Source organism: Temnothorax longispinosus, chromosome 6 (assembly GCF_030848805.1).
Source record: "Temnothorax longispinosus isolate EJ_2023e chromosome 6, Tlon_JGU_v1, whole genome shotgun sequence".
NCBI lineage: Eukaryota > Metazoa > Arthropoda > Insecta > Hymenoptera > Formicidae > Temnothorax > Temnothorax longispinosus.
This window is the reverse complement of record NC_092363.1, coordinates 7319803-7343916: the sequence shown is the minus strand read 5'-3', so window position 1 is coordinate 7343916 and position 24114 is coordinate 7319803. Positions and strand designations below refer to the sequence as shown.

At 48.7% G+C, this 24114-nt stretch overlaps 1 protein-coding gene across 8 annotated transcripts in view; it reads right to left on the bottom strand.

The window, feature by feature from the left end:
- Positions 1–22: 22 nt before the first annotated feature.
- Positions 23–24114, bottom strand: part of LOC139814502 (uncharacterized) — a 44957-nt gene continuing 20865 nt past the window's right edge. For 5 of the 8 annotated variants that reach the window (XM_071780792.1, XM_071780794.1, XM_071780793.1 and 2 more), the window contains 7 exons: positions 15333–15519; positions 14514–14787; positions 3850–4072; positions 3418–3617; positions 2947–3161; positions 2377–2686; positions 23–2021 (listed from right to left, as the gene is read on the bottom strand). In XM_071780792.1, the coding sequence (XP_071636893.1) occupies positions 1489–2021; positions 2377–2686; positions 2947–3161; positions 3418–3617; positions 3850–4072; positions 14514–14787; positions 15333–15519 (1942 nt within the window). In that variant the 3' untranslated portion in view covers positions 23–1488. Of the gene's footprint in view, positions 2022–2376; positions 2687–2946; positions 3162–3417; positions 3618–3849; positions 4073–14513; positions 14788–15332; positions 15520–23105; positions 23602–24114 lie in introns of all 8 variants that reach the window. The other 3 variants (XM_071780798.1, XM_071780796.1, XM_071780799.1) reach the window with 2 other exon arrangements.

Here is a 24114-nt window from a genome sequence, read left to right as displayed (position 1 = left end):
CTTTTTTCGGAAAGTTGTATAATTTTATCGTATACCAAATTTCTCAATGAGAAATTTATTTTGAATGAAGAATGTGAGTATATATGGATAACACATAATATTTTACAATATAATTTATATATATGTATGTGTGTCTCATACATATATTGTGTGTACCTACCATACGCATGTGTGCGTTACATATATAATAAAATAAACGATATGCACCACACGAAATGCATTAAGAACATATTTCTTGTGGAAGGATATCCTTTGAAGAATATATGCAGATAAATATTTGTTCATAATTGATTCTATTAAGTACGATACATTAATAATATTAATATCTAATAATGTTAATTAACAGGTAATATAATAATAGCAAAATAATAATAATTTAGTTTTATCCAGAATTCTTTACACATCTCTATACACATCGAAGACATGTTGCACCACTCGCATTTCTACAAAACTTAATGTGCAGTTTGCACAAGTTGCTAGAAATGTCACTCTGATGAGCAAGAAAAAGAAAATTTATTTACAACAAAAACATACATTGGTTTATGTAAATCATCGTTTGCAACGATTAAAAACAAGCTTTTGAATAAAGCTCACAGTGACATAGCACCAAAAGTAAATGCTGCTATCTCAGAGTAAATACGAGAAAACTTACTGATGCAAAACATTTCTTGACATGTGAAAGTTTTCTAAAACATTTCTAATAACGTAAATTTAATATCTCTCGCTATCGTTATCATATCTCTGCTACTGTATTACCTTTGATAATGAAACTAATGTGACATCTATGTGAGTATACAATTCTCTCTGCAATTTTAATGCTACACTAGCCGTGCATCATTAGCCGCCTATCATTACGTTTTCTGAGGTCCTAAAGTGTTCATATAAGATTGTAGATAAGATAGAGATCCAGGAAATTTAATATCTTGTGAAAAATTCCAATAAAATGATATTCATTGTAATAAAATACGATGACACTCTTGATCATATCAGGCAGTTTATCATTGTTTGTATCGTATAATTATATTCGTCATATTTTTATCGGAATTTCGTTTACCGCAACTTGTTGACAGGCGACAATTGTACGCCACTGACTCGCATGAATGCAATTTCAGTTGTACTGAAATCCATAAGAGATCGTGCTTATACACAGGGGATACTCATAGATAGAGTTCCGAAAGATAAAAATTGTAATTAAATATTTTCCGTGCTGGAAATTGAACGAATCGAGTGGCAAATAATATCTTTTGCTCGTGTGAAAACTTGGAGCTGAAATATTGTTTCCGAAGTTAACGAGAAGGACGTACCCTTTTATCACGAGATAAAAATGCTTTGATATATATCGAGTAGCACCAGCCACGTGATGACGTCAAATGTGCACATAAGCGTTCTGTTCTTCGCGACCGCGTGAACGAAAGAAGAGTCCCTGAAATTCGCACGTCAGTCCAATCCGAAACCTGTGGATCGGTCTGTGCACTAGAAGGAGAAACACTAACTACTGTAGCAAGTCTTGCGCACGTCCGCAAGTATAACACTGAAATCGTCGTCAGCCTTGGGCACGTGTTCCATACTCTGCTGCTGTTGTGGCTGCGACTGCTGATGTTGCTGCGTCACTGAGTGATCCGTGTACTTGGACACCTCCAATCCCGGGTGATATTGTTCCATGGTATGACCGATCGCGACGTTAGGACAACGAGCGTCTTTGTTGCCCTGCTGATCGTCGACGATGCACTGAGAATTCGACATGTCCAGCTGAGATTGCGGCGGTGTCCCGTAGTAGCGCAGATCGCTGGCGTAGTTATGGTTGCTATCCAACATACTCTGCGAGGACAGGCTCGAGTGTCCCACGCTCGGATGGGAATACTTGAAATATTTTTCCAGCTGGAGCGTTTGCTGCTGATCGTCCTCGGCGCTCATACCGTGATCGATGTGACCGCCGAGAATCGCGTGCTGCTGCTGGCCGCTGCCGGAGGACGCGTCTGTCTGGTACTCCTGATGATGCGACATTTGGTATCGATGTGTCACTGCGTCAAGAAATTAGAAATTGAACGAGGACGTGATAAAAAAAAAGAGAATAAATTGCACCGTTATTGAAAATTCTACTGTAATTCTTTGACATTCACTGTGAATAGACATTCAGAAAGATCCTATCCTAGTATCTCTTTGATACTATCTCATATCTCGAAAAAACGATTTTATTTAGAAAACGTAAGAGCAATTATTTTCAAATTATTTCTCTTGCTTATATACCTTTCCTGTAATAAAGGATAATACTAGCTATTGCGTTCCTTGATCCTGTATGTATCAAGATTCTTCTATTCCTAGTCGAGTTCTACGAGCCTTTGAATTTAACGTGCGTGAACGAGAGCAAAACGTTACCGGGACAACTTTCGGCGGCCCCGCGGATTCCTATGGGCTGCTGTCGACTGCCCGCGCATTGGACCGGATTGTAATTGCTCTCGACGGTAGACTGCATCGAATAGTTGGTCGTGCTCTTGGACGTCTGCGTGCCGCTGTAGTGCTGCAACGATTGATCGTGCGGCGAGGCGACCGGCGGATAAAACGTGCCCGTGACGGAGCCGACGTTGTCGAAACCGGAGCGTAGCTTATTGCACGACACCATCATACCGTTCGCTATGCCCACCGCGGCTATGCTCGTGGATTGTCTCTCGAAGTTCAAATAGCCCACCTGAGTGACGAGAAACGTAATAATTGCCTGAGAGGGTTGCTCGATCTGGTCTGACACGGAATAATTCGGCGTGACGTGGAGAAATCACAAACTAGATTTAAATTTATTTATAAAAGAAGAATGAATTTAATTCTCCATCAAATTATGGCAAAGTAATTAAATAAATTTTTATATTATTTTTTGTATTTCGACGAACGATAGTTTATAGAAGATTGCAACCGTAACGTAGTATAAAAATATCAGGTGTGCGGAATACGTACGGATTTTTTATAAGTTAAAGTATCCGTGTAACCGCCAGAATTCTGACACGATGATATGCTAGTGTTACTAACGTGACCCGTGTGCAGCTGATTGTCGCTACTCATAAAGGTGTATCGTTTCTGATCGCTCATGTCTCCGTGTTGCTTCGAGGTACCTTCCATCAGATCTCGTTCTGGATCCTGATTTTGAGCGGACGATAAATGACCGCCGTCACCTAGATTAGTACATTAATATTAAATCATCTCAATAACTGTTTCATATTTACTTTAATTGTTTCGTAATTCTAATCGCGTCGTGTCGTTTTTCAAACAAAGTCTAAAATTTTTCTTTTATTTTTTCACAAAAAAATCTCCTCGGTTGTATCATTAGTTCAGAAACACCTTGTATCTTAAGCTTGTCTGTAAGATATAAATCTCAAATAAATAAAATTTATTCAATTATCCGATCAATTTTCGATTTTAAAAATTCACCATCGGGCTCGGGACTGGCCACCGGAGATATGTCCGGGCTGTGGATGATGGGCGTGTAAGGACTGCCGTAGATCGAATTATTTTCCGATTTGTACTCCTGGATACTCTGCTGTTGTTGTTGATGATACAGGGATGAGATCGGGGAATGGCCACCCCACGGGATTTGAGACATGCCCTGATGGTAACTGTCCATCTTGGACCTTAAACGCATACAACACTTATGATGCGTCGCTTTATAATCGCATGCGGCATATATATATTCCTTATCAGGACAAATACGTCATTGCTAAATCTCGGCTACAATGTTAACATCGTCGAAATCATAACGCCGTCGTCGGCGTTTAAATTTCGCCGGAATCTCTCAATTAACCGCGGCGGTTAGCTCGCACGTACCTTCATTAGCGGAAAGTACGGGCCGGAGTATCGACTTACATAGAATGATGAATCGGCGGGCCGGCAGGGTTGGACCTGTTGCCCGCGGTGTTGGTCGCCGAGGGAGGCGAGGACGGTGCACCGGGTGTCCGTTTCGCGTGCTTCCTGCGCCGCGGCCTGTACTTGTAATTCGGGTGTTCCTGCATGTGTATGACCCGGAGCCTCTCGGCCTCCTCGACGTAGGGCCTCCTGTCTTGCGGCGTCAGCCCTCGCCATTTCTTTCCTGCGAGAAGCCCGAACAAAGCAAGCCGTCAAGTAAAGAACGTGAGACAGGAAAAAAAAGAGAAACCGAGAGCGGAGCGCACGTAAAATGATTAAGCGACACACGGTATGTACAGAATTAGCCTTACCGTCGTTCCGGAACTCCCTGTGCCGCATAAACAGTCAAAATACAAAAGATATAATACAATGTAGGATGTAATATAATGAAATGTCAAAGAATGTGCGGATATTTATATCGCCGCAATTCTTGGGTATACTAAAATACCTTTGCATAAGCTATTGAAAGACATTTTGATCATTTTTACAGATTGGCAATGCTGGAATTAACAAACGCGTTAATGTTAAATAAAAATTAATATAATAATAATTTTTTTGTGAAATGGTCTTTTTAGTTAAAAATGTAAGCTTAAAATATCTCTTAAATTCGCTATTTAGGAGATATCTCAGTGTCAGATTAGGGCACGTGTTTGTCGCGAGCATTGAAAAAAATTGTTATGCCTCAAATTGAACCTTTGATGGATTGAAATACGCTTGGAAAACGAGTCAAAACAAATCAAGTTCCATCGTCTGCTTAGAAGATAAATTCATTGGACGATCTTTTTTTTTTAAATCATAGACGTTATCAGCGCCAAGTTACGCTGCTTTAATATAGCGATTACATGTGCAAAATCTCGCGTGTTCGTATAAATACCCCTGATAAATTACCTCCTCGACAATAATGGGGCGAGGCCACGATGTATACATTTCGATATCCCGAATCTCGATGAAATCGTCGGCCAATCCCTTTGGCTAACGATGCGCTTAATTCGACTTACACGAGAGAGAGAGAGAGAGAGAGAGAGAGAGATTTTATTTTATTTCTCTCTCTTCCTCGTTGCCCCGATATACGTAATGCAAAACGAGCACAGAAATGATCTCTCCTCCCGTCGCACATACACGGCGTATATACACGTACGGATATACGTATTTACAGGTGGGCTTGGTCGGCGGCGGCGGGGTCTTGGTCCGACGACCAAGCCTGGAATCTGCCTTAGTTGCGTTCAATATGCCAACATGGTAGGCCGGAATATCATTAAACGAGGCATAAGGGTTAATGCAAACGTAAGATGTTCGCGACAAGACGAAAAAATTAAGCGCGAGATATCGGATATCGTGTATGCGTGCGCGACGCACATATTATGCATTACGCAGAGCTACGGCACAAATTTCGTATATAAATATATAGAAATATATATACATAAATAAATACGTATATATTTATGTATAAATGCATAATATATGTATATATATATATACGCACACACACATATATAGTTATGCGTACAGTCTTGTAAAGGTACATAGGCGCATGGGGGCGTAGATATGGGTGCGCCCGTGCCTTCAGCCAGCCACAAGGCACGAACCATTATTTCATATTTCATTTTGTATATTTCATCTCCGGAGGAGAGAAAGAGAAAGAAAGAGAGAAACGTTGACCCAGAGGAGTCCGCGCGAGAGGGAGGGCCGGAAAGTAAGAGAGAAAAAAACAAAAGCGCAAATCGATCGTTGTCGAAATCGCACTTTGTCGTGGCGAACCCTTTCTGCCCTATGGATAATAAACAGTCGCGACAGTGCTTTCAGTACTCTCGAGGATGCTTCTGTGGCGAAGAAAAGCGGGAGGAGAGAGAGAGAAAGAGAGAAAGGGAAGGAAAGAAAGGATTCTCGCGAAAGAGGAGAACGCTTTTGTCGCCCGACAATGTTCTCCCGCCTATAGCGACTTCTCGTTTCTCTCGGGTTCCGGCCAGCCGACTCTTCAACCTCTTAGCCCGAAAAAAAAAAAGAAAGAAAGAGGAGCCCGGAGAGGGACTATACCCGGCAAAGGGGATACGAATGAGGTTTTCGGCTAACAATAAGTACACTTAATTTAATATTCCTGGGCGCGCGCGCGCGCGAGCGGCGAGTTATCCCTGGCGGTGATTCATCATCACACCCGCGCACGCTGCGTCCCACCGTGATGTCCTCGTTAAGTATTCTAATGGTTGGCGTGTACCTCTAATTTACTGCGCTTAGGCCGCGGCCCGGTCGGACGACTTCATTAATTTCGATGTTTCGAGCAAAAGCGGGCTGCGCGCCGCGCCGTCGAATTAGGTGCGTCCGTCGCCGGGGAGGACGTCTGGGTCGAATTGTCAGTTTGTTCAGCGTGATCCTCGCGGGTGCCCCCCGTGCTCCGCGCGTGTAAACGAGCAACGAGCAGGGAACGCGTGCTTCTCTTAAATAGACACTATAGTAGTATCGAAAAATGATATATTATTATGAAAATTTCAGTTATATGCCAGTATTATTGAAGATTATTATTAAAGACGTCGTAAACTTGTAAAAATAAAGGCGTACGTGATAACCGGTATACAATTGGTGACGAAATCGTCTCGGTATTCAGTCTCTGTACTAAATTGCGCTCCGTCCGCCGTGTATATATTGCGAACGTGAATATTTTGTATAAGAATGTTCGATGCTAATAGGCTTTCCATTTCGCGATTTCTATCGGCTCACGCAGTTCCATCTTAGCGGAGAGATTATAAATTAGCTAGTCGGGCATCGGGACAAATTGCGAGACTTGCAGCCAGCGAGCGAAATCGCGCGTGTCGAAAGGTCCCAATCGAGAGTCTCCGCGTCGTCGCGCAAGAATTACGCGCGCGCGTCCCGTTTCGCCGCGACATCCCAGTCGTTGACATTTTCCAGAAAGCTCGTTCGTTCTACCGCCTAATTAACGATTCCGCGGTGATTTACGCACGCGCCAGCCGGTAATTCACTTGGCCAGCGATCCGCGATTAAACCTCGCCGTTTTTCTCTTTCACTCTCTTTCCCTCTCTCATTCCCGAGTGTGTGCGCCCAGCAGACACTTCGGGAATTTCGTTATGGTCGCGGACGGTATATAGACGCTCGCGCGCGGACTGGCACGTGACATTTTCAGAATCGAGCGAGAAACTTCTCGCACGCGGCATTTAGAATATAACCGACCGACCGATCAGAACCTCGGAGTTCGGAGTTAGTTAGCGCCCGATTAATCCTCCAGTCTGTTTCGTCAGCTTTAATTATGTACATACGAATTACCAATAAATCCTCGAATTGACACAATATTTTTCGAGTTGGTTTGCTTTTTGGCATCAAGCACTCGCGCTTGAGCGATCACCAACATCCCCGGCTCGAGGAGAGCGCGACCAGCCGTTCTCCAAAGTCGAAATTCAGGAAATGCGAAATAAAATGTATATAGAAAATCATGATGCGTCGCATAGGCGATATTACGTGTGCAATGGCGTGATGTAGGAGAGGCGAGGAGGGTCGAGATGAAGCGAGGAAGAGGAAAAAGAGGGGCCGGAGCGAGGCCCACATCTCGGTGGGACCGCGCATCGCGCGCGCGTACCCCGCCCAACCTGGGTCGCCCACTGTCACCATTAATAATACGTCTCCCGTCCCGTGATGTATCTCATCTCCCTCGGCGCTGATGGTGTGCGCTCGCCCACCGACGCGCCGCGCGCGCACACCGACGCGTTCACCTGTACAGATGCAGGAGGCGTCGATGCGGCACTGCGCCACGATCTGGGAGGGGTCCGTTATATGCTGGAAACGTTTTCCCGAACTCGACGAAGATCAGGGAACCGCGGTATCAATCGAAAAGATAAGCGACGCCGTCGATCGTTGCAAAATTAGCCGTTTGATCGCGCTTTTATTGACGCACGCTGAACTAGAAACGAAAGAAATTTCCGTTCGCGGAAATTTCGTAAGCCTCGAAGGAATTAAGTTAATGTCGCTCGACTCTAACGATGACACGTCTATTGTGTCCACTTGCCAACTGACAAAGACGTCAGGTAGGCTCGTAGGTAGGTACCACCCGGTGCTCGCCATTCAAGCTCCGTAACACGTCGAGAATGCGTACGATCGACTCGAGTACGAGCATGGCACGTGGACGAGTCTCGTCTCCTCGTGTTCCGCTGAGACGCAATCCTGACGAGCGGACCCCTCTGCGCCTCGTGGCACAAAGGAAAATTTATCTGTCAGGAGTAATCATAGTGCGTGTGGGGCGTGAGATCTTAATGAGATATCTCTCGAAAGTTGAAACTCGGAAGGGCGTGAATGTGACGGAGAAATCCGGGAGGGAATTATCGCACCGTTCCCTTTAATCTGGCGGCTCTCCGCGCTTTTCGTGTAACGCAGAGAGACGAGAGGATACACGGAAGGAAGAAAGAAGAAAGGGAAAGAGACACCGCGACGTGCCAACGTCCGTCTCGGATTTCCTCCGTAAAGAATCGACCGGAAAAAGCGGCGCGTTAGTCGCGCCTTGTTCTTCAGACACGTGTCACGAAACCGCGAAAGAAACGTTTCCGCGCTGCCGCGACGGCGGAAAGACAGTGACACGTCCGCACTCTCCTTCCTTCGTCGAGGGGACGCGGACGTGAAGAGATACGCCGCGTCATCAAAACTTCAGCCGAACTTTGCGGGAGTTCGCGTTCGCGGGACGACCGACGAATCGGCGTGAGAAATCTCGGCGGACGATTCCACGCGCAATTTCGCGGAAGAGAATTCCGCCGCGCGATTCCGGATTCTAATTCTGCTAAATGTCTCTCGGGTTGATACGCGTCAGGCGCGACGGAGGAAAAACGAAACCCGCGCTTTCCAATCAAATTCGCCCACGTTCGTCGTGCCGCTTGTAAATCATTCGGTACGTCGTAAGGTATCGCGACGCACGAGCGTCGCGTGAATTATCATATCACTCCATCTGTCGTTTTTTTTTTATCTCTTTTTTCTCTCTCTCTCTTCTTTCCGATCCGACCCGTATAGGCGTGGTGCGGACGATCCACGTCGAAGATCACGAGAGGGACAAAAGTCGGAGTCGCGGATGAATCGGCCGATGAGGCCCGTCCACGCTCGAGGGCTTCCTCCTCCCTCTCTCCCACCTCTACCCGCCCTCTCGCCCGTCCCCACGTGTATTTTCATAAATATAATAATTTATTTCTATCTCGTCGCGAAACCGAGCGAGGCTAGGAACTCGAGGTCTTTCGTCGTCATCCTCGTCGTCGTCGTTGTCGAGGATAGGTGGGTCGCTCGTGTAAGCGTCGTCGGGAGGTAAGGTAAGGTAAGGGTGCGGCCACAGACTCCGCTCTCGACTCCACCTCATTACCCGGCATTCTATGCAGAGACCGCGCTTATGGCTTATTATTGCTTTGGCTTAGCCAACCCGTCGGTTCCTTCGTCCTTCTTGCAGACAGATACATATGTACGCGCGATCCGTATGTATACGGATACAATGTATACAACGGCAGAGGATACAGGGTGACGCACGTGAAACGCGACGGTTCGACATCGCCGAAATCGGGAATTTCAGGGAAGGACGTTTCTGAGAGTGACGGAGGAGTTTCTTTCTTTCTTTCGCTCGTTAAATTATTACAATCATTAATATTTATGAGAACGTAATGCGTGCGCGCTCGTGGCTACGATGCGTTTCCGATCACGGGGTACGCGTTTGCAGTATACACGTCCGTCCGTTTATTCGTGCGTTCCTCCGACGATCGCCCCTCGCCCTTCGCCCGGCCTCATTTTATATGTATGCGCAATTATTGGTCCCGATCTTGTCTCGCGGTTCGTTATGTTGCTTCGCCTACTACGGCTGCTAGAGAGGAGGCATTTTCCCCTCTGCTTACGTCCGTGCGTAATGCCCTCGCACGAGACTTTTGTCGGTACGATCGATCGAAGGCGAACGTGCATAAAGAGGTTTCGCTCGGAGAGATTTAACCGGGTGCAACATCAACCGACTCGGTCGGCGGATACCCTATAAGAGAAGTGTATACAACCACGATTACGCGCGACTTTTTAAATACCGTAACGCCGGACGAGAGAGGCGCGTATACGCCGACCTGCGCTAAACCGATTTGCGCCGATCGAGCCGATCGCCGAACAACTTTACTAGTCGATGATTGCCAGATTGATGATGATGGTGGCGGTTTAAACGCGCCCGATCGAAACGAGTTTACTAATGCGCCCGTGTGCGCGGACGGTATAGAGAAACAAATGAGTTTCGTGATCGTACGAGAGGCCGATCTTGTCTCGGATTAATCGAGCATCGTCGTAGAAAAACGAACAAGCTTCTCCGCGGGTCGGACTCGGGCCACGAAAGAGAGAAGAGAGCAGAGAACGACGAAGACGGCATAACAAGGATGAACGAATTTAATTGAAGGCACGGAGTCCGGCTTCATTATCAAATTGAATTAAAATAAGATGGAAAAAGAATCTTCCCTGTGTAAATCCTGGGCGTGGGATGAAAAACGAGATCGTAAACGATTCGATAACGATATAACCATTCGCGATTAATGCGTAGATTTTTATATGTTTGCATAGCACGATTCGCGAGAAAACAACGTTGGTTTTGTGACGATTATAAAAAAAAAGCGCTTCGCGAGGAAATATCGTTCGTAATAATAAATTTATAATGTGTACTTTTTACTAACATGATTGATAAAAATACAATATAATCGGTTATTAATGTTTATAGTAATAGTTACTGTAACGTCGTTATATTCCAATTTTACGATAAAGGGAGATATGTTTACGTGATTGATACTACGGTATTCTCTCCGTGCGTAACGTTTCTACACTCAACCGTGTTCGCCGTGTCGAAATCTCGCTCGATGATCCATTTTTCTGTACAATGGCGTATCAGCGATCGAGACCTATATATCCACGCTGCATTTAGCCGTGCAGCAGGATGTAGGCTGCCGCTTTAGATCGGCCCGACCTCTCTTCTTTCTCCTCTATGAATATTTTTACGAAAACGCAATTTACAGAGTGGGCAGAGCCGATTCCAGCCTCAGAAGTTCATCCACCGTGCAGCCGAGGTGCTATTGTTCGAGAGCCGGCCGAGATGTAGAGACGGAGGGGAAGCGGAACGGGGGGGGGAGGTGGCGAGGAGGAAGGGAGGATGGGGCATCGGGAGAGTGATATAAGTATATGCACGTATTGTACGTACGCGAAGAAAAGTGGGCCTTTCCCTCGGAGTTCAGACCGTTCTTACGCACTTCCACCGCGTCTATTTAATTTCAATCGGCCGCCAATCTTTTCCCCTATCTATCCCATCTCGCGGCGATTTAAAAGGTCACCGTGTCTCTCGGCACGGCTTATTACGTTTTATTATCTCAATAATATATTTAATATCGAGACGCTTGACGGCCGAACGTTTTTACGCCCGGCGGCGCGATTTCGTTAAACAGGATCGATATCCTCGCGGAAATTTTAGTTTCGGTCCAAAAGTGTGTAATTATCGGTGTCGACTCTTGGAATCGAGAGTTTCGGAGAGAAACGACGTGTGAAACACGGCTGGTATATACCTACACGGCCAATAATTTTCAATCGGCCGGCGCACCGTCCCTTAAATCGACCAACGACGTCGACGTTATCGGCCCTTCCGCGGCGAGCACCATTATGGTGAGATACCGTACATGCCGATCCGTCGTTTAAGGGCCACAAACGGAAGGCGGTTCGGTATTTTACGAGAAGACGAACATATCCTCTCGCGGGGAAGAATATACGGAGTATCTCGTCCATTCTTCGGGGTCGTGGCCTCTCCGACCAACTTAAAATAGCGTCTCGTTGACGAAAATTTCGACTACCGTAGATTCTTAGTTTCTAACGATGATTCCGAACAACCGGCTCGTAGATTAGATTCCTGCCAAGATAATATGCCGCGAAAAATGAAACAAGAAGCCAGATTTCGTTATCCGCGTTTACAGATTCCAAGATTTACTCGAGCCAGGATCCTTCGAGTTTCGACACCGAATAATAAACCTCGTTCGGCGCTCCCTCAATATTTCGAAACAATCGTTGTCTCGTGCATTTTTGTCTAACGATCTCTTTCTCTGTCTGTCTCTGTCTCTCGAGGGGACATCCCGTATACACGCATGTCACCCGTAGGGAAGGGAGAGGGAAGTAATCGGAGGCACTAAACCACGATACCGCGTTGGCAGTTTAGAGCCCTCTGTATCTTCGGCGCTGTCGCCGGTGGTAGTACAACACACGCCCGGTATTATTTGCGGGCTGCCACATTTGTCGTAGGTGGTCCCGCGACACGGCGCAGTGGCGTCGCGCGGCGTTTATGCGCTATATACGAGACAACAGCGCGGTATATCGTCGTGGGTCTCTCGCTCCGCGCGCGGTGCCGATCTCGCGGATAAACAATCTCGCGCGATAAACCATCGTCGTCGTCGCCGTCGCCGTCGCGGGCGTTCCGCTAATTAACGGCGGAATTAACGACATGGCTCCGCGAAAGCCATACGCGACGGTACGACGACGACGACGACGACGACGCGCGATCGTCCGAGATGACTACCCGATTTGGGGCGCGCGAACGCGTTAATTTCTAACGTTGACAGACGCGAGATCCCGAAGGCGGGCTAACGGTCGGGGCCAACGATTAATAAAAATGCGCGGGCACGCGTGTCACCGGATATAAGGTGCCCATACGGCCCCCATCGGCGTATATCGTGCGTTGCGTGCCCCGAGACATCGACAGTGACGTACACGTATACCACGTTCGCTCGTGTGTGTGCATACATGTACAATGGACGTACGAACCCGCGTGTGCGCGCACGCCGACGCAAAACACGCTCGCACGCGCGCGCTCCGCTGCACGCGCGTGTGTTCCGCGCGCGCGGATGGACGAGCTAACGGACGTACGTACGTACGTACGGATGGATAGACGGGATGGACGGATCGACACACAGCACGCGCATGAATATGTAGGATGTCTGGAGAGAAAAAAAAGAAGACGGAGGGAAAGAGTGGGGGCGGCGAAAGACCCGGCGCGCATAGTAATCGGAGCCGCGTCATGCCAATAACATCGCGCCGATCGCCTAATGTCTGATCGATAAACTCAACGGAGTTTTCCTTATTCCGTACCGATAACAGGCCGCGAGACGAGGGAGAGATAAACATGGGGAGCGGAGGGGGCAAATTGGTGATTTACGGCTTTACGGGTTTGCACGTCGGCGCGAGACAAGAGAGAGACAGAGAGAGAGAGAGAAAGACAGAAAGACAAAGAGAGTGAAGGTAAAGTGAAAAAGGGAAAAAGACGCGATTCCAGGTGGAGGAAAGGGGTATAGGAGGTGGAGGAGAGCACGTGTGCACGCAGCACACGCGCGCGCGAGTGTAAACACTAAACACACTGTGCCTCGCGCAGGACGCTGGAAATGGGCAACGGGTGAGGTAAAGGCAGGTAGGTGGAGGAGAAGTTTACAATTTTCTGCACGACGGCCGCTCGATCGTTCAAATGCCAATAACGTTGCGGATGCCAATTGCCGATAATTCAAGGTGTACCTGCCCACGATAACGCGCGCGAAGCAGAGAGAGAGAGAGAGAGAGAGAGAGAGAGAGAGAGAGCGCCGATCGGCGCTGACAGATCGTTAGGTACCGGATGATGGGCTCTTGGTTTTAACACTCGGGGAGACACGCCAAGGATGACGGGGAGAAAGGGGGAAAAAGGAGAGAAAAGGAAGAACCGCAAGACCGTCCGCAAAGCACGCTGGTTTTCGTGAAATCGGCGATTCGCGCATCGAATCGTCGGAACGAAGGAGTTGCTGATGCGTGCCGCCGTCGTTATTCGAACGTCTGTATCGCGTACGTTTAGAGAGACGTTGCTGGGGAATCGCTGAGCGATAACGTAACGATCGGAGTCACATTCGCGAAGAGTACTCGAACGCGCGAGTGGCGCGGCGCGATAAGAGAACGATTTCCCTATCTCGATCGCGCAGGTGGGTTCGCGATACGAACGAGATGAGATCGCGAATTATATTCGCGCGGTGACCGGGTTCGCGGTCCTCGATCACGCGTTTCGGCAGAAAAAAACTACTGCGTTAACGAGTTTTTTTCCCTCATTCGGCTGCGATCCTCGAGAGAGCTCTCACACCTTTCTTCTCGTCTTGTTAAAAATTCAGCTTCGACTCTAACGCGTAATTGAATTAATTCCATATTTTCGCCCGACGCCTGTAATTAATTTAATGATAACGCGCCGCGCGGCGTGGAAGATTTTTTTTTTCCTGCTTTCTTATTCCCAGAGTCTCGGTTTCCCGGTGGAAAAGCCATTTTCCCGCGAGCAGCGCGCCAACATTGTTTCCGCGCACGTGTATTTTTATTAAAAGACGAGACCGTAATCTTGTACCTCGACCTCTGTTGTATCCGGCGATAGGCAATTTTCCTATAACGAGGTAACCTCGATGCGCCTTAATTGCATTTTAAAAGATACAATGTTTTTTTAATAAATCGACCGATCTGCTTAACATAGAAAATGCGTGAATACATCAGTGGCTCTATTAAAAGCATTGGAGATTCTAGATCCGTAAATTATGAGAACTACAAGCCTTCTGATCGTTCTAGGAAAGGGGGAAAGGGGAAAAGGGGAGAAATATTTCATGCGCACTTACCAAGCATCTTGCTGAGATCGGCATTGTGGAGATCGGGATTTTCATCGGCCAACTTCTTGCGCTCGACCTTTGCCCAGACCATAAACGCGTTCATCGGGCGACGTATCCGTTGCTCCTTGAGGCTCCTTTGGGCGGTGCCGCCGCCGGGATGGCACATCTTCACTCCCGCGGGATGCGGCGAGATGCCCGGCTGGTATTCCAGCGACGGGCCGGAGGCCAGCCAGGGCATGTCCTCCAGCCGCTGTTGCGCCGGCCCGGTCAGCATGCTCGGTATCTGGTTTCAGGAAACGGCGTGTTTCGTGAGACATATACTCTCGTGGACGTTTATTTACCCGACGACGCGTGTGTGTTTCAAGAGCGTGAAAAGATCTCTCTCCGCGCGAGTTCTAAACAACGCGACGTAACTGCAACGAGAGGTTCTCGAGTGAGATATATATGAAGACGTCGAATGGTGGATATTTGTTTTGGCGAACGGCGTTACGGCGCCGACAATCGCGTCATTAAGATACCGAGCGACGACTAACGACAGAACGAAACGTGGGATTAATGAGTCGATCGCGTTCGCGCCGGACATACGATTTTGCTATCGTTCCCTCCGGCTGCCATTATTCCGCGCGCGGCGGGGCGGCGGTTCGACTCGATTCCCACATGCGTTCCCGAACGGTTGTACGCGCGCGTTGTCGTGAACGTTTTACGTAGGTGTGTTTACAACGCCGAGCGCGAGAATGTACGCAACGTGTGCAAACGCGGAGGCACGCGGATCTATTTCGAGAACGACGGTCTATATGCGGAATCCGAAATCGGATCGAAAGGCCGTACCGAGATGATTTGGGTGTCCATGGGCATCGAGCTGTCGTTGCCGTCGATACCGGAGTCGATGTCGTAGGCCCTCGACGTGGGAGTCGCGTAGAGCGAGGAATGGAGCGCCAGGAGCCCGGCGGAGCCGCCGTAACCGCTCACCGCCGGTGGTGGTGTCACCTCACCCCTGTCATAATTGTCCAGCATCCTGCAAAAGTCGAAGAAGAATGCGTTCAGTCGTATTCTCAACCCTCCTCGATCAAATAATTAATTATTATTTGCCTATTTATCATTTCAGTCTTTCTTATACTCGTAAGGTAAAGGTACCAATACCTGGACACCTTTATTATTTGTAAGTATAACGCGAATTAAAATCAAAGACAAAAATATTTTTTTTTGTAGTTTGAAACTTTAGTTATTAGTATCCAAACGTTTATTTCCATAAATTTATATGTTTTTAAAGGTATCCAGACATAGGTACATGTTCAGGTATTGGTACATTTATCGTGTCTCTTAAGTGTCCTTTATCTCTTATATTACTGCTTTTTCATTGTATAATATTTTCCTACCGCTCTTTGTACATTATTATGTTATCGTACGTTAATGCTTTTTGAACGAAGTATATTTCCCAAGGACAGCTGCTACTATCGTATACCACTTTACTAATTTTACACAATCGTTTTGTCGAAATTACGTTATCCGTCATTCGTTTGTTACTTTTGGGACATATTGCTGCAATCTCGACGCTTACCGAACGTCCATCCAAATTGAATGTCATAATGGATCCCGGTATTTGATCTAGTAATCGCTTATTGATCGTCCAACGGTGGAAAGCGCGACGGTGCGTTCGCGTGCGAGTGCAATCGAACGCAATCGCGATTCGCCGAGGAATAAACTGTGATAAGCCGCGGCCGCGCTAGGAGTCGATCGATTCGAACCGGCACCAACATTCCCGACGTCGATGACTCCGGTGTTCCTCCCGACGTGACGATCGCGGTATCACGGCTGCGCCCGGTAGTAATTGACTCCGGCGTTTCTCCCGATCTCGAGAACGAGCGAATGAAATCGCCGTGGGTCGGCTCTCGTGCCCGAGCGGCCGATTGATCTGTCAACCGTTCCGTTAGGAAAAGAGTTGATCGACATGAATGAACCATTCAAGGCCACTTAATGGAATTCCCACGATTGTCCTTAAGGCATTATGCGACCGTGCGCCGGGTATAATAGTACGAACAGCTGTCTGTCGCGCGAGCGAGCGAGCGCGTGCGCGCGCAAACACACATTTTCGCAGCTACACACATACACACGCGTATGCACGGTGTCCTAGGCAAACTGCGCTGCGACACACGTTAATGCACACGTACGATATTCCGCGAATGTGTGCACGATACGCGCGCACGAATGTTCCATATAATGGCCATTGTTTCATTCGGCGTTCGGCGAGATGCTGCGACGCACGTCGGTCAAAAAAAAAAAAAAGAAAGAAACGTACCGGCATTTTCATTCAATAAACCTCGCGCTGGTTAGACGCGCTCGTTTTTGTCACCCTTTATATCGGTAGGGAGAAACACATAGTCCAAGAAAGAGAGAAAGAGATGGAGAGAAAGAGTCACGTTCCGTCGGCTGATAAAACCGGCGGCTTGCTTCGTATCGAAGTATATCGTATCGAATACGGTCCGATACGAATCACGGCTTACCGAAGAGAATGCGGTTTTATATCGCGATTAAATAGATTGAGATTTACACGAGGCGTTTTAGAAAATTTCCCGAGGTCCGAGAGATGGACTTGAATTCTCTTCGAAGTAAACTGTGTGGGCGCAGATTTAATCGCAATTAAACAAAAAAGCAATAAAATAATTCATGTGCGTCCGATCTCGCCTTGTTTCCGCGTCATAACGAGGCTTCGCGTTTCAGCGATATTTCTCGGATGGACGATTTCCTAACAAACGAAACAGGTTTCATTATCCGCGCATGAATCCGTTAGATTTTTACATGTAGGATTGAAATCTATTGTCTGCGGAACACGTTCATTGACACAATGTACTCTGTCGTCCGATTCAAGATTTCCAGCAAATCCGTGTAACACTTGGATAACAAGGATAACGAGAGGATTGCAGACGAACAACAAACTCGAATAGAAAATGAAAATGGTAGCTTTAAAACTGGACGGAATCGGATATATTTTTATACGAATTTATTTCATTATTTTCAAGTGCCTTTCTGATGACCAACGCATTACGTTACATTCCAATAATCGAACATTTTCGTGCAATAGAAAAAAAGAGGATAAAAAGTGTGCGTCTCTGACAGTAGTGGAACTCGTTTACTAACATTCCTCGCAGAAAGAGCTCGTATTCACGGCGACGGCAGAGAGATACGAAATTAAAAGCCATTAAGATCCGCGGTCAGGATTCCCCCGGGTTTCGTCGGCGTCGGCGCAGCTGCGCCACCCACGCGTTACGATAGATACGCCACTGCCTTCAGCATTGTTTCTTTAATGATTCATGTCGGGGTGACTGCACCAGGAGTAGAGGAAGCAGTCTCCAACCGCGAATGCAATGAGCCGCGCGTCGTTTCGAAAATATTAATTCGCCAGGAGTCATCGCCGGACGCTGATGCATCGACGGGCGTCGCGCGCGTTAACGTCGCGTCCTTTGTCAAACTCCGTGGCTGGGGCTCGCGTCGGCGCGGCTTCGCTTCGCGGAAAGGGCTCGTGTCGTCCTCTCGTATATACGTCGATTCGCGCGAGATAAGACGCGGAACATCCGCGGAACGTCGTCGACGATAGCGAAAACGTGGGATTCGCGGCGATTGCGTTAATGGGATTCGCGGCGATTGCGTTAATTTACGCGATATATCGCGAGACGCGCCGGTGCGCGGTGTGCTGCACGCGCGGTTTACTACCCGTGGCGAAACGCGCTTGTAAACCGTTTAATCGGACGACGCGACGCGCGGAGCTTCCCGACGGAGAAACGCAAGTTCTCTCTTCTCTCGACTCCTCTCTACTCCGAAATCTCGAGTGACACGAGTGCCCGAGAATGTCGAACGAGGAGACGTTCCGCAATGCGTGTCAAGGAAAAGCGACAGTTATCCTTCCACACGCCGACGCGCCTGCTACCACGTTACAAATAGCTCGGGGAGAATCGCCGGGCCGCGACCTGCGAGAGCGGCAGACACGCCGCACGCACGTCAGAGTCGGCCGAGCAGGGAGACAAAGAACAACAGCCGCGCACCGGCCGCGGCGCGGCGCGGCGCGGCGGCGATCCCCTAAATCGGCATGTCCGTTGAGCCTCATGAATCTCCGCCGCGGCTCCTCGCCTTCGCCTTCGCCTTCGCGAGGAGAGAAGGAGGGAAGAGAGCACCGGTGTGTCCTGTGCCACGGTTCGGCACGCAGCGCAAACGGGCAGCGACGGCGACCGGGTCGGCGCTCGGGCACTCGAGGCCCGTTCCCTTCGTCATTCTCCTCGTCAACGACACACTTGTTCCCCGGTTAAATTATTCTTCCCCCTCCTGCCCCCGATATAGGGGGCCAAGCGGGAGGCTTCACGGAGAGGAGCAAGGAGAAAGCTTTCGACCGCGCGCGTTTTATAAGGCGAGCGCGCATTTTTATTCAAATAATCGCGCCGATCGAACACACCCTTGCATTGCCCGACGACGAGGCGACGAGATGCGGTGCAGATTCGTATATGTATAAGTTGTATAAGAGCGGCGAAACGCGACGCGTGGGTGGGAATCGATCTGTATTCGCGTCGGTACTCGCGAAACGCGCGCGTGGCGCCGATCACGCGTCCCGTAAATAAATCGATTACGACGATTACGGTGGGACGCGCTGCCGATCGACAATTTTGCCCGTCGACGTTAAAGATAAACAATATTGCGGATCAATTTGGATCGTATAGGTAAATCGAGCGTGGATTCCCCTCGCGCGAATCGTGGCGCGCGGCGAAATTCCTCGCGCGAGCGAACGAGGACGAGGGGACTGTAATTTTATATAAGCCCCTGATTAAACTTTCAAATCGAATGCCCAATGCGGTCCGGTTGGTAAGCGGAAGTGACGACCCCAGCCGCTCACCTCTGCACTACTAACGCTCCGGCGCGTTTCAGATTTGAGAACGAAGAAAGCGCATCCCCGAAACCTTTACGGGTTGTTTAAGGCTGCGGAACGCCGGCCGCGAAGTCCGTCCGTCCGTCCGTCCGCTGTGTATCCCGCCACATACCCTTCTCTGACCTCCGAGCCAACGGCGGAGCCATTACGTACGACTTCCTGCGACCGAGTAAGGAAGAATCGAAGATTTCTACACGGCACCTCACGGGAAGAGGTGTCCGCGCGCGCGATACCACCGGAGATATACCGTCGAGCGACGAAAAATTCCCAGGCTAACTGCGAGGACGAGGCTCTCTGAGGCGGCTCTGCTCGAGCCCGGTATACGGTTGCGTTAATTGCGGAACTCGTGTGTCGTGGTAAACTCGTGGCACGTAACGGTTCATAAAAATCCCACGAGTATTTCTCCAATTCGAAGCGCCTTAAGACGACGATCAGGGTATCTCGAGGGACGCGGCGCGGCGCAGCGCGGCGCGACGTGTCGGAAAACGAGAGCGATTTTCGGCAATGAATCATCGAGCTGGCCGACGGATCGCTGTTACTCGGAATAGAATGCCACGCGCGTGGAATTAATCATACATGGACGCGATCCGTTAATGCGTGCTCGAAATGTTTTTTTCAACCGAGTGCCCTCGTCGGAAATAATATCCGACATTTGTCACACTTAGCCGCCTTAATTCGTTAATCCGCACGGCCATTGTTTGCAACCATGCAAATTTACGTGGCTGCAAATGAGTCTCGATTCATCAATACGTCGCTACTGCCATTAAGTTTAACGCACCTATACAGATTTACGACCGTCCTAAAATGGCCCGCGCGCGCGTTTACCGGGTATATCCGCGAAATTCGAAGGCTCGACCGTTCAAGTTCATCATCTCGGAGTAACTAGCCGCGGCCACCTTCTTTACGTTTATAATGCAAATATGAGTCTATTATCTCGGTGATCTCTCTCTCTTTGTATTCGCTACAGATCGCAGAAACAATAGGTGATGGCATTTAAAACGGAACCCCCGGCGTTCTTTTTTCGCACGTAATGGATTCGAAGGAATCGCTTAATTAAATAATACACAGATGAACGATTAGCCAGACCGTCGCAACAGTGCACGTACGCGGCGCGGCGCCGGCAACCCGAGAATCGGGATCGCGCGCGTCTCCCTGGCCGGTGTCGTGTGTCTCATCGACGACGCTCGAAATAACTATAACTAACGTTAATCCGTAATTAACTGCCAGTCATTGCTCAATCGTCAAGTCACCGATCTGAGTCACCGCAATCGCAGGGATTCGCGCAAGGTCGACACACGGCATCGCACACGCCAGGGGTCAAGCGCGACGTCACCGCTTCGTAACCACTTCCACGATTTTGCATTCAGACGCGCCGAAACAAAAAGTTGAAGATGACGCCCGAAACTCGCGAGCGGAAAATCCAAAACGCCGTCGCGACTCGAGTAAGAAAGAAAATAGCGGCGATTTTCGAAGACCTCCGCGACGCGCGACGTTTAGGTATTCCCAGTCCGCAAGTACCGAGAAAAGCCAAGGTGCACTTTGCCGCGATGGCATAGAGTATCGTTCGCGGAATTATTGACGTTTCGTCGATTATAATCGATGTTTGTAAATTGAGCCTGCCCCGACTCGATCGACCGGGTCGGCGCGCTACGTCGCGTCGCGATATTAATTTTCTTATCACGCGAGAGTCAAGCTCGCGACGTAACTTGCGCGGAGATCCGCGAATAGTTCGCGGTTTTCAGAAAATGCGTAGAAATATACTTGAACTGACATTTTTAATCAGCTAATATCGAGTGAAGGAAGAGCGATTTTGGAAGGAAGCGATCGAGAAAGTGGTCGGGGGGCGGATGGCCGTTTGTCGATCCGATAGCTCTCGCGCTTTGCGTGAAACTTTTATTCAGTCTCGTAAATACGAGAATCAATCAACAAGCGGGCACGTATAGGCATTATAGAATTGCGTGTCGCGGTGCTCGAGAAGCAAGTTCGCAACGAAGATCCACCAGCGGTTCCGTAAAATCGCAGCCACGATTGTCCCTCAAAGGTATTACGAAGAAAGGCTTTGAAAACTTTACTCAAGTCGAGAATTAAATTCGAACTTTATGTTCTACGAAGAGAAACCTTGATTGGTTGTAACTTGTAACTCACGAGTAAATTGTCGTAAGTTGAAGCTTTCGGACTTGTAAGACTTTCGCCGATGTTTCGCGTAAAAAAATTACAGGAACGTCTAACGTACGTGCATGCGTGCGTGCGTGCGTTCGGATATAACGTGACGTGGTACGCGATCCGTGCGACGGCTGGGAGCAACGGATGGGAACCGGGCGGAACCACTTTAATGGAGCTGATTTTCGTCGTCAGAGGAAGCGGTCGAGAGATCCGCGTCTTTGCGGTATCTCTGGAATTCTGGATGCGAAATTTTTGGTCTTGCGCGCGTGTTCGATATATCAATAAATTTAAATCAACAAGCTCGAATCGAAATACCTCTATAAAAAACGGAGTAAAGAAGTAACTCACGACCGGGTCTTTATTTCTTCTCTTCACATTTTGCGTCTTCCGTCGTGTCAGACGTCAGGTCTGACTTCGCTAGTTCTGCAAATACGCGGTTGAGGAGCGACGAAATGTTAAACGTGAAATCCTCGCAGGTTCCCCGCGAATATACGTATTGTAAGAGGGCACAAACAAATAAGACTGCGGGCAAACGAGATAAGAAATATAGCTGAAATTATACGATACGTTAGAAACGCATGCCGCGGCCGGCAGCGCGCATGCTATTTTCCCAACCTCCTCCTTAGCAGTCCCAAAGGGTCGAGAAGAGAAAGAAAGAGAGAGAAAGAGAGAGAGTGAGTGAGAGCCACCTTTTATCCTCTTTGCCTTCGCAGTACGACGTAATGATAGTGAAACATTGAATCTCGAGCGTAAACTGCAATTTAATGGATTTCCAACACACTAACGTCCCGAAGACACGCGCGGGGGAAGGAGAAGTAAGAAAATTTAGAAAGGAGGGAAACGACGCGCGCTCGCGCGCGTCGATCCCCGACGACGAGGGGGTTGAGAGAAACGCACGTCCGCGTCGCCTGCGCCTCGCATATATCGCCCTCCTCGTTCCGAAGGGACTCGCGCGGATCGGCGATAGCGATTGGCGATTATGTTAACCAAACACGCGCGGTACACGCCCCTGCAATTTGCCTGGGGATCATCTTCCCCTAATCGCCGCGCTAATAACAGGATTACGGGGGTCCTGACCGCGCGGTACGTATACTTATCCCTAATTCGCCGTATCGTTATTAATATATACGATACAATTGAGAACGGGGCCCGGACGACTCCCCCACCCTCGATAAGCTCCGCGATATGTGTATATATACATATGCGTACATACGAGAGCCGTCCTCCGCGCGCGTCCCGAAACCGCCGAAATGCGGGTTCGGTCCTCCGTTAACGTTCCCCTCTCCACGATTTTCGACGACGTGTATTTTATTTCGACGTGAAAAGCCGCGCGAGCCAAAAGTTCCACGAAAGTGCGAACTCGCCTAACGAAGGTGCGACAGCGCGGCGATCCGAACCGATCGCTCGCGAGGTAAGCGTCAAATTTATTACACACCGTCGGTGTGCGGATATTCATGAAATAAATATGAGAAAGAGAGAAGGGGGACCAGGGGGTCCGGGGGAAAAAGGAGAGACAGAAATGGTCTTACGTGTAGTGCGAATAAGACGGGCTGGCTTGATCGATGAGAGCGGCGGTTGACAGGCCTTGCGCGATGGCAGCCGAGGGATCCCTAGCTGGCGAGGAATTCTGCGTCGCCGCTGCCGCCGGTATAGCGTGATGGTAGCGCTGGCACATTTCGGCCAAGTTCCACCCATGGGCATCCATATATTAGCACTGCTTCGCTTTTCTTTGGCGTACCATCCATTTCACACGCGTTGCGATGCTCACTCTCTCTCTCTCTCTCTCTCCCTCTCCTGGTCCTCCGTTTTTTTTCCTTTTTTCCTCTCTCTCTTCCCCCGCTCGTTCTTTTTTCCTCTTCTTTCACTCGCGCTCTACGTGTCTACGTACGAGAGAACGGTAAGAACGACACTCGCGACGACGACGATGACGACGACGATGCGCATCGTCCTGTCGACGGGGACGTCCTGCGAGCGGCGCGATCCTCCGGTGACGTTGCCTCGCCTTCGGGGGGGCACGCGCGCCGCCTGTTAATCAGGAGAACAAATCCATTTACTTGGCCGTTAACGACACGCGCACGCATTTAGAGGATGATCGAGAAGCGCCGTTTAAAAAAAGACTCCGCGCGACCTGCATGTCGACGACCGTTATGAATTTAAGATGGAGCTATACCTTTTGTCGATGGGGGCGACAAGCGCGACGAAACAAATATAATTATTGTAAAAATTACAAAGCAGCAGTGTTCGTTTTAAAGTCGCGCGACTCACGAAATTCCCTCACTCCGGGAGATAATTTCTTACTGGGAATTAAAAAGTGTAAAAACTAACAGCACAGATGCTCGTTTAATGCGGCGCGACGCAAGTTATTCAGTACGAAAGACATGGATGTTGGTGAATTAATGAACTTATGAATTAGTTTCCGTTTCCGCTCGCTCGATCGCAGCGAGACTTTATATTCGCGTCACTGCGACGAATTTATAAAATGTTTTCTCCAGCGCAAAGAGCTTACGACTTCAAATGACTTTCAAATGGCTCGTTCGG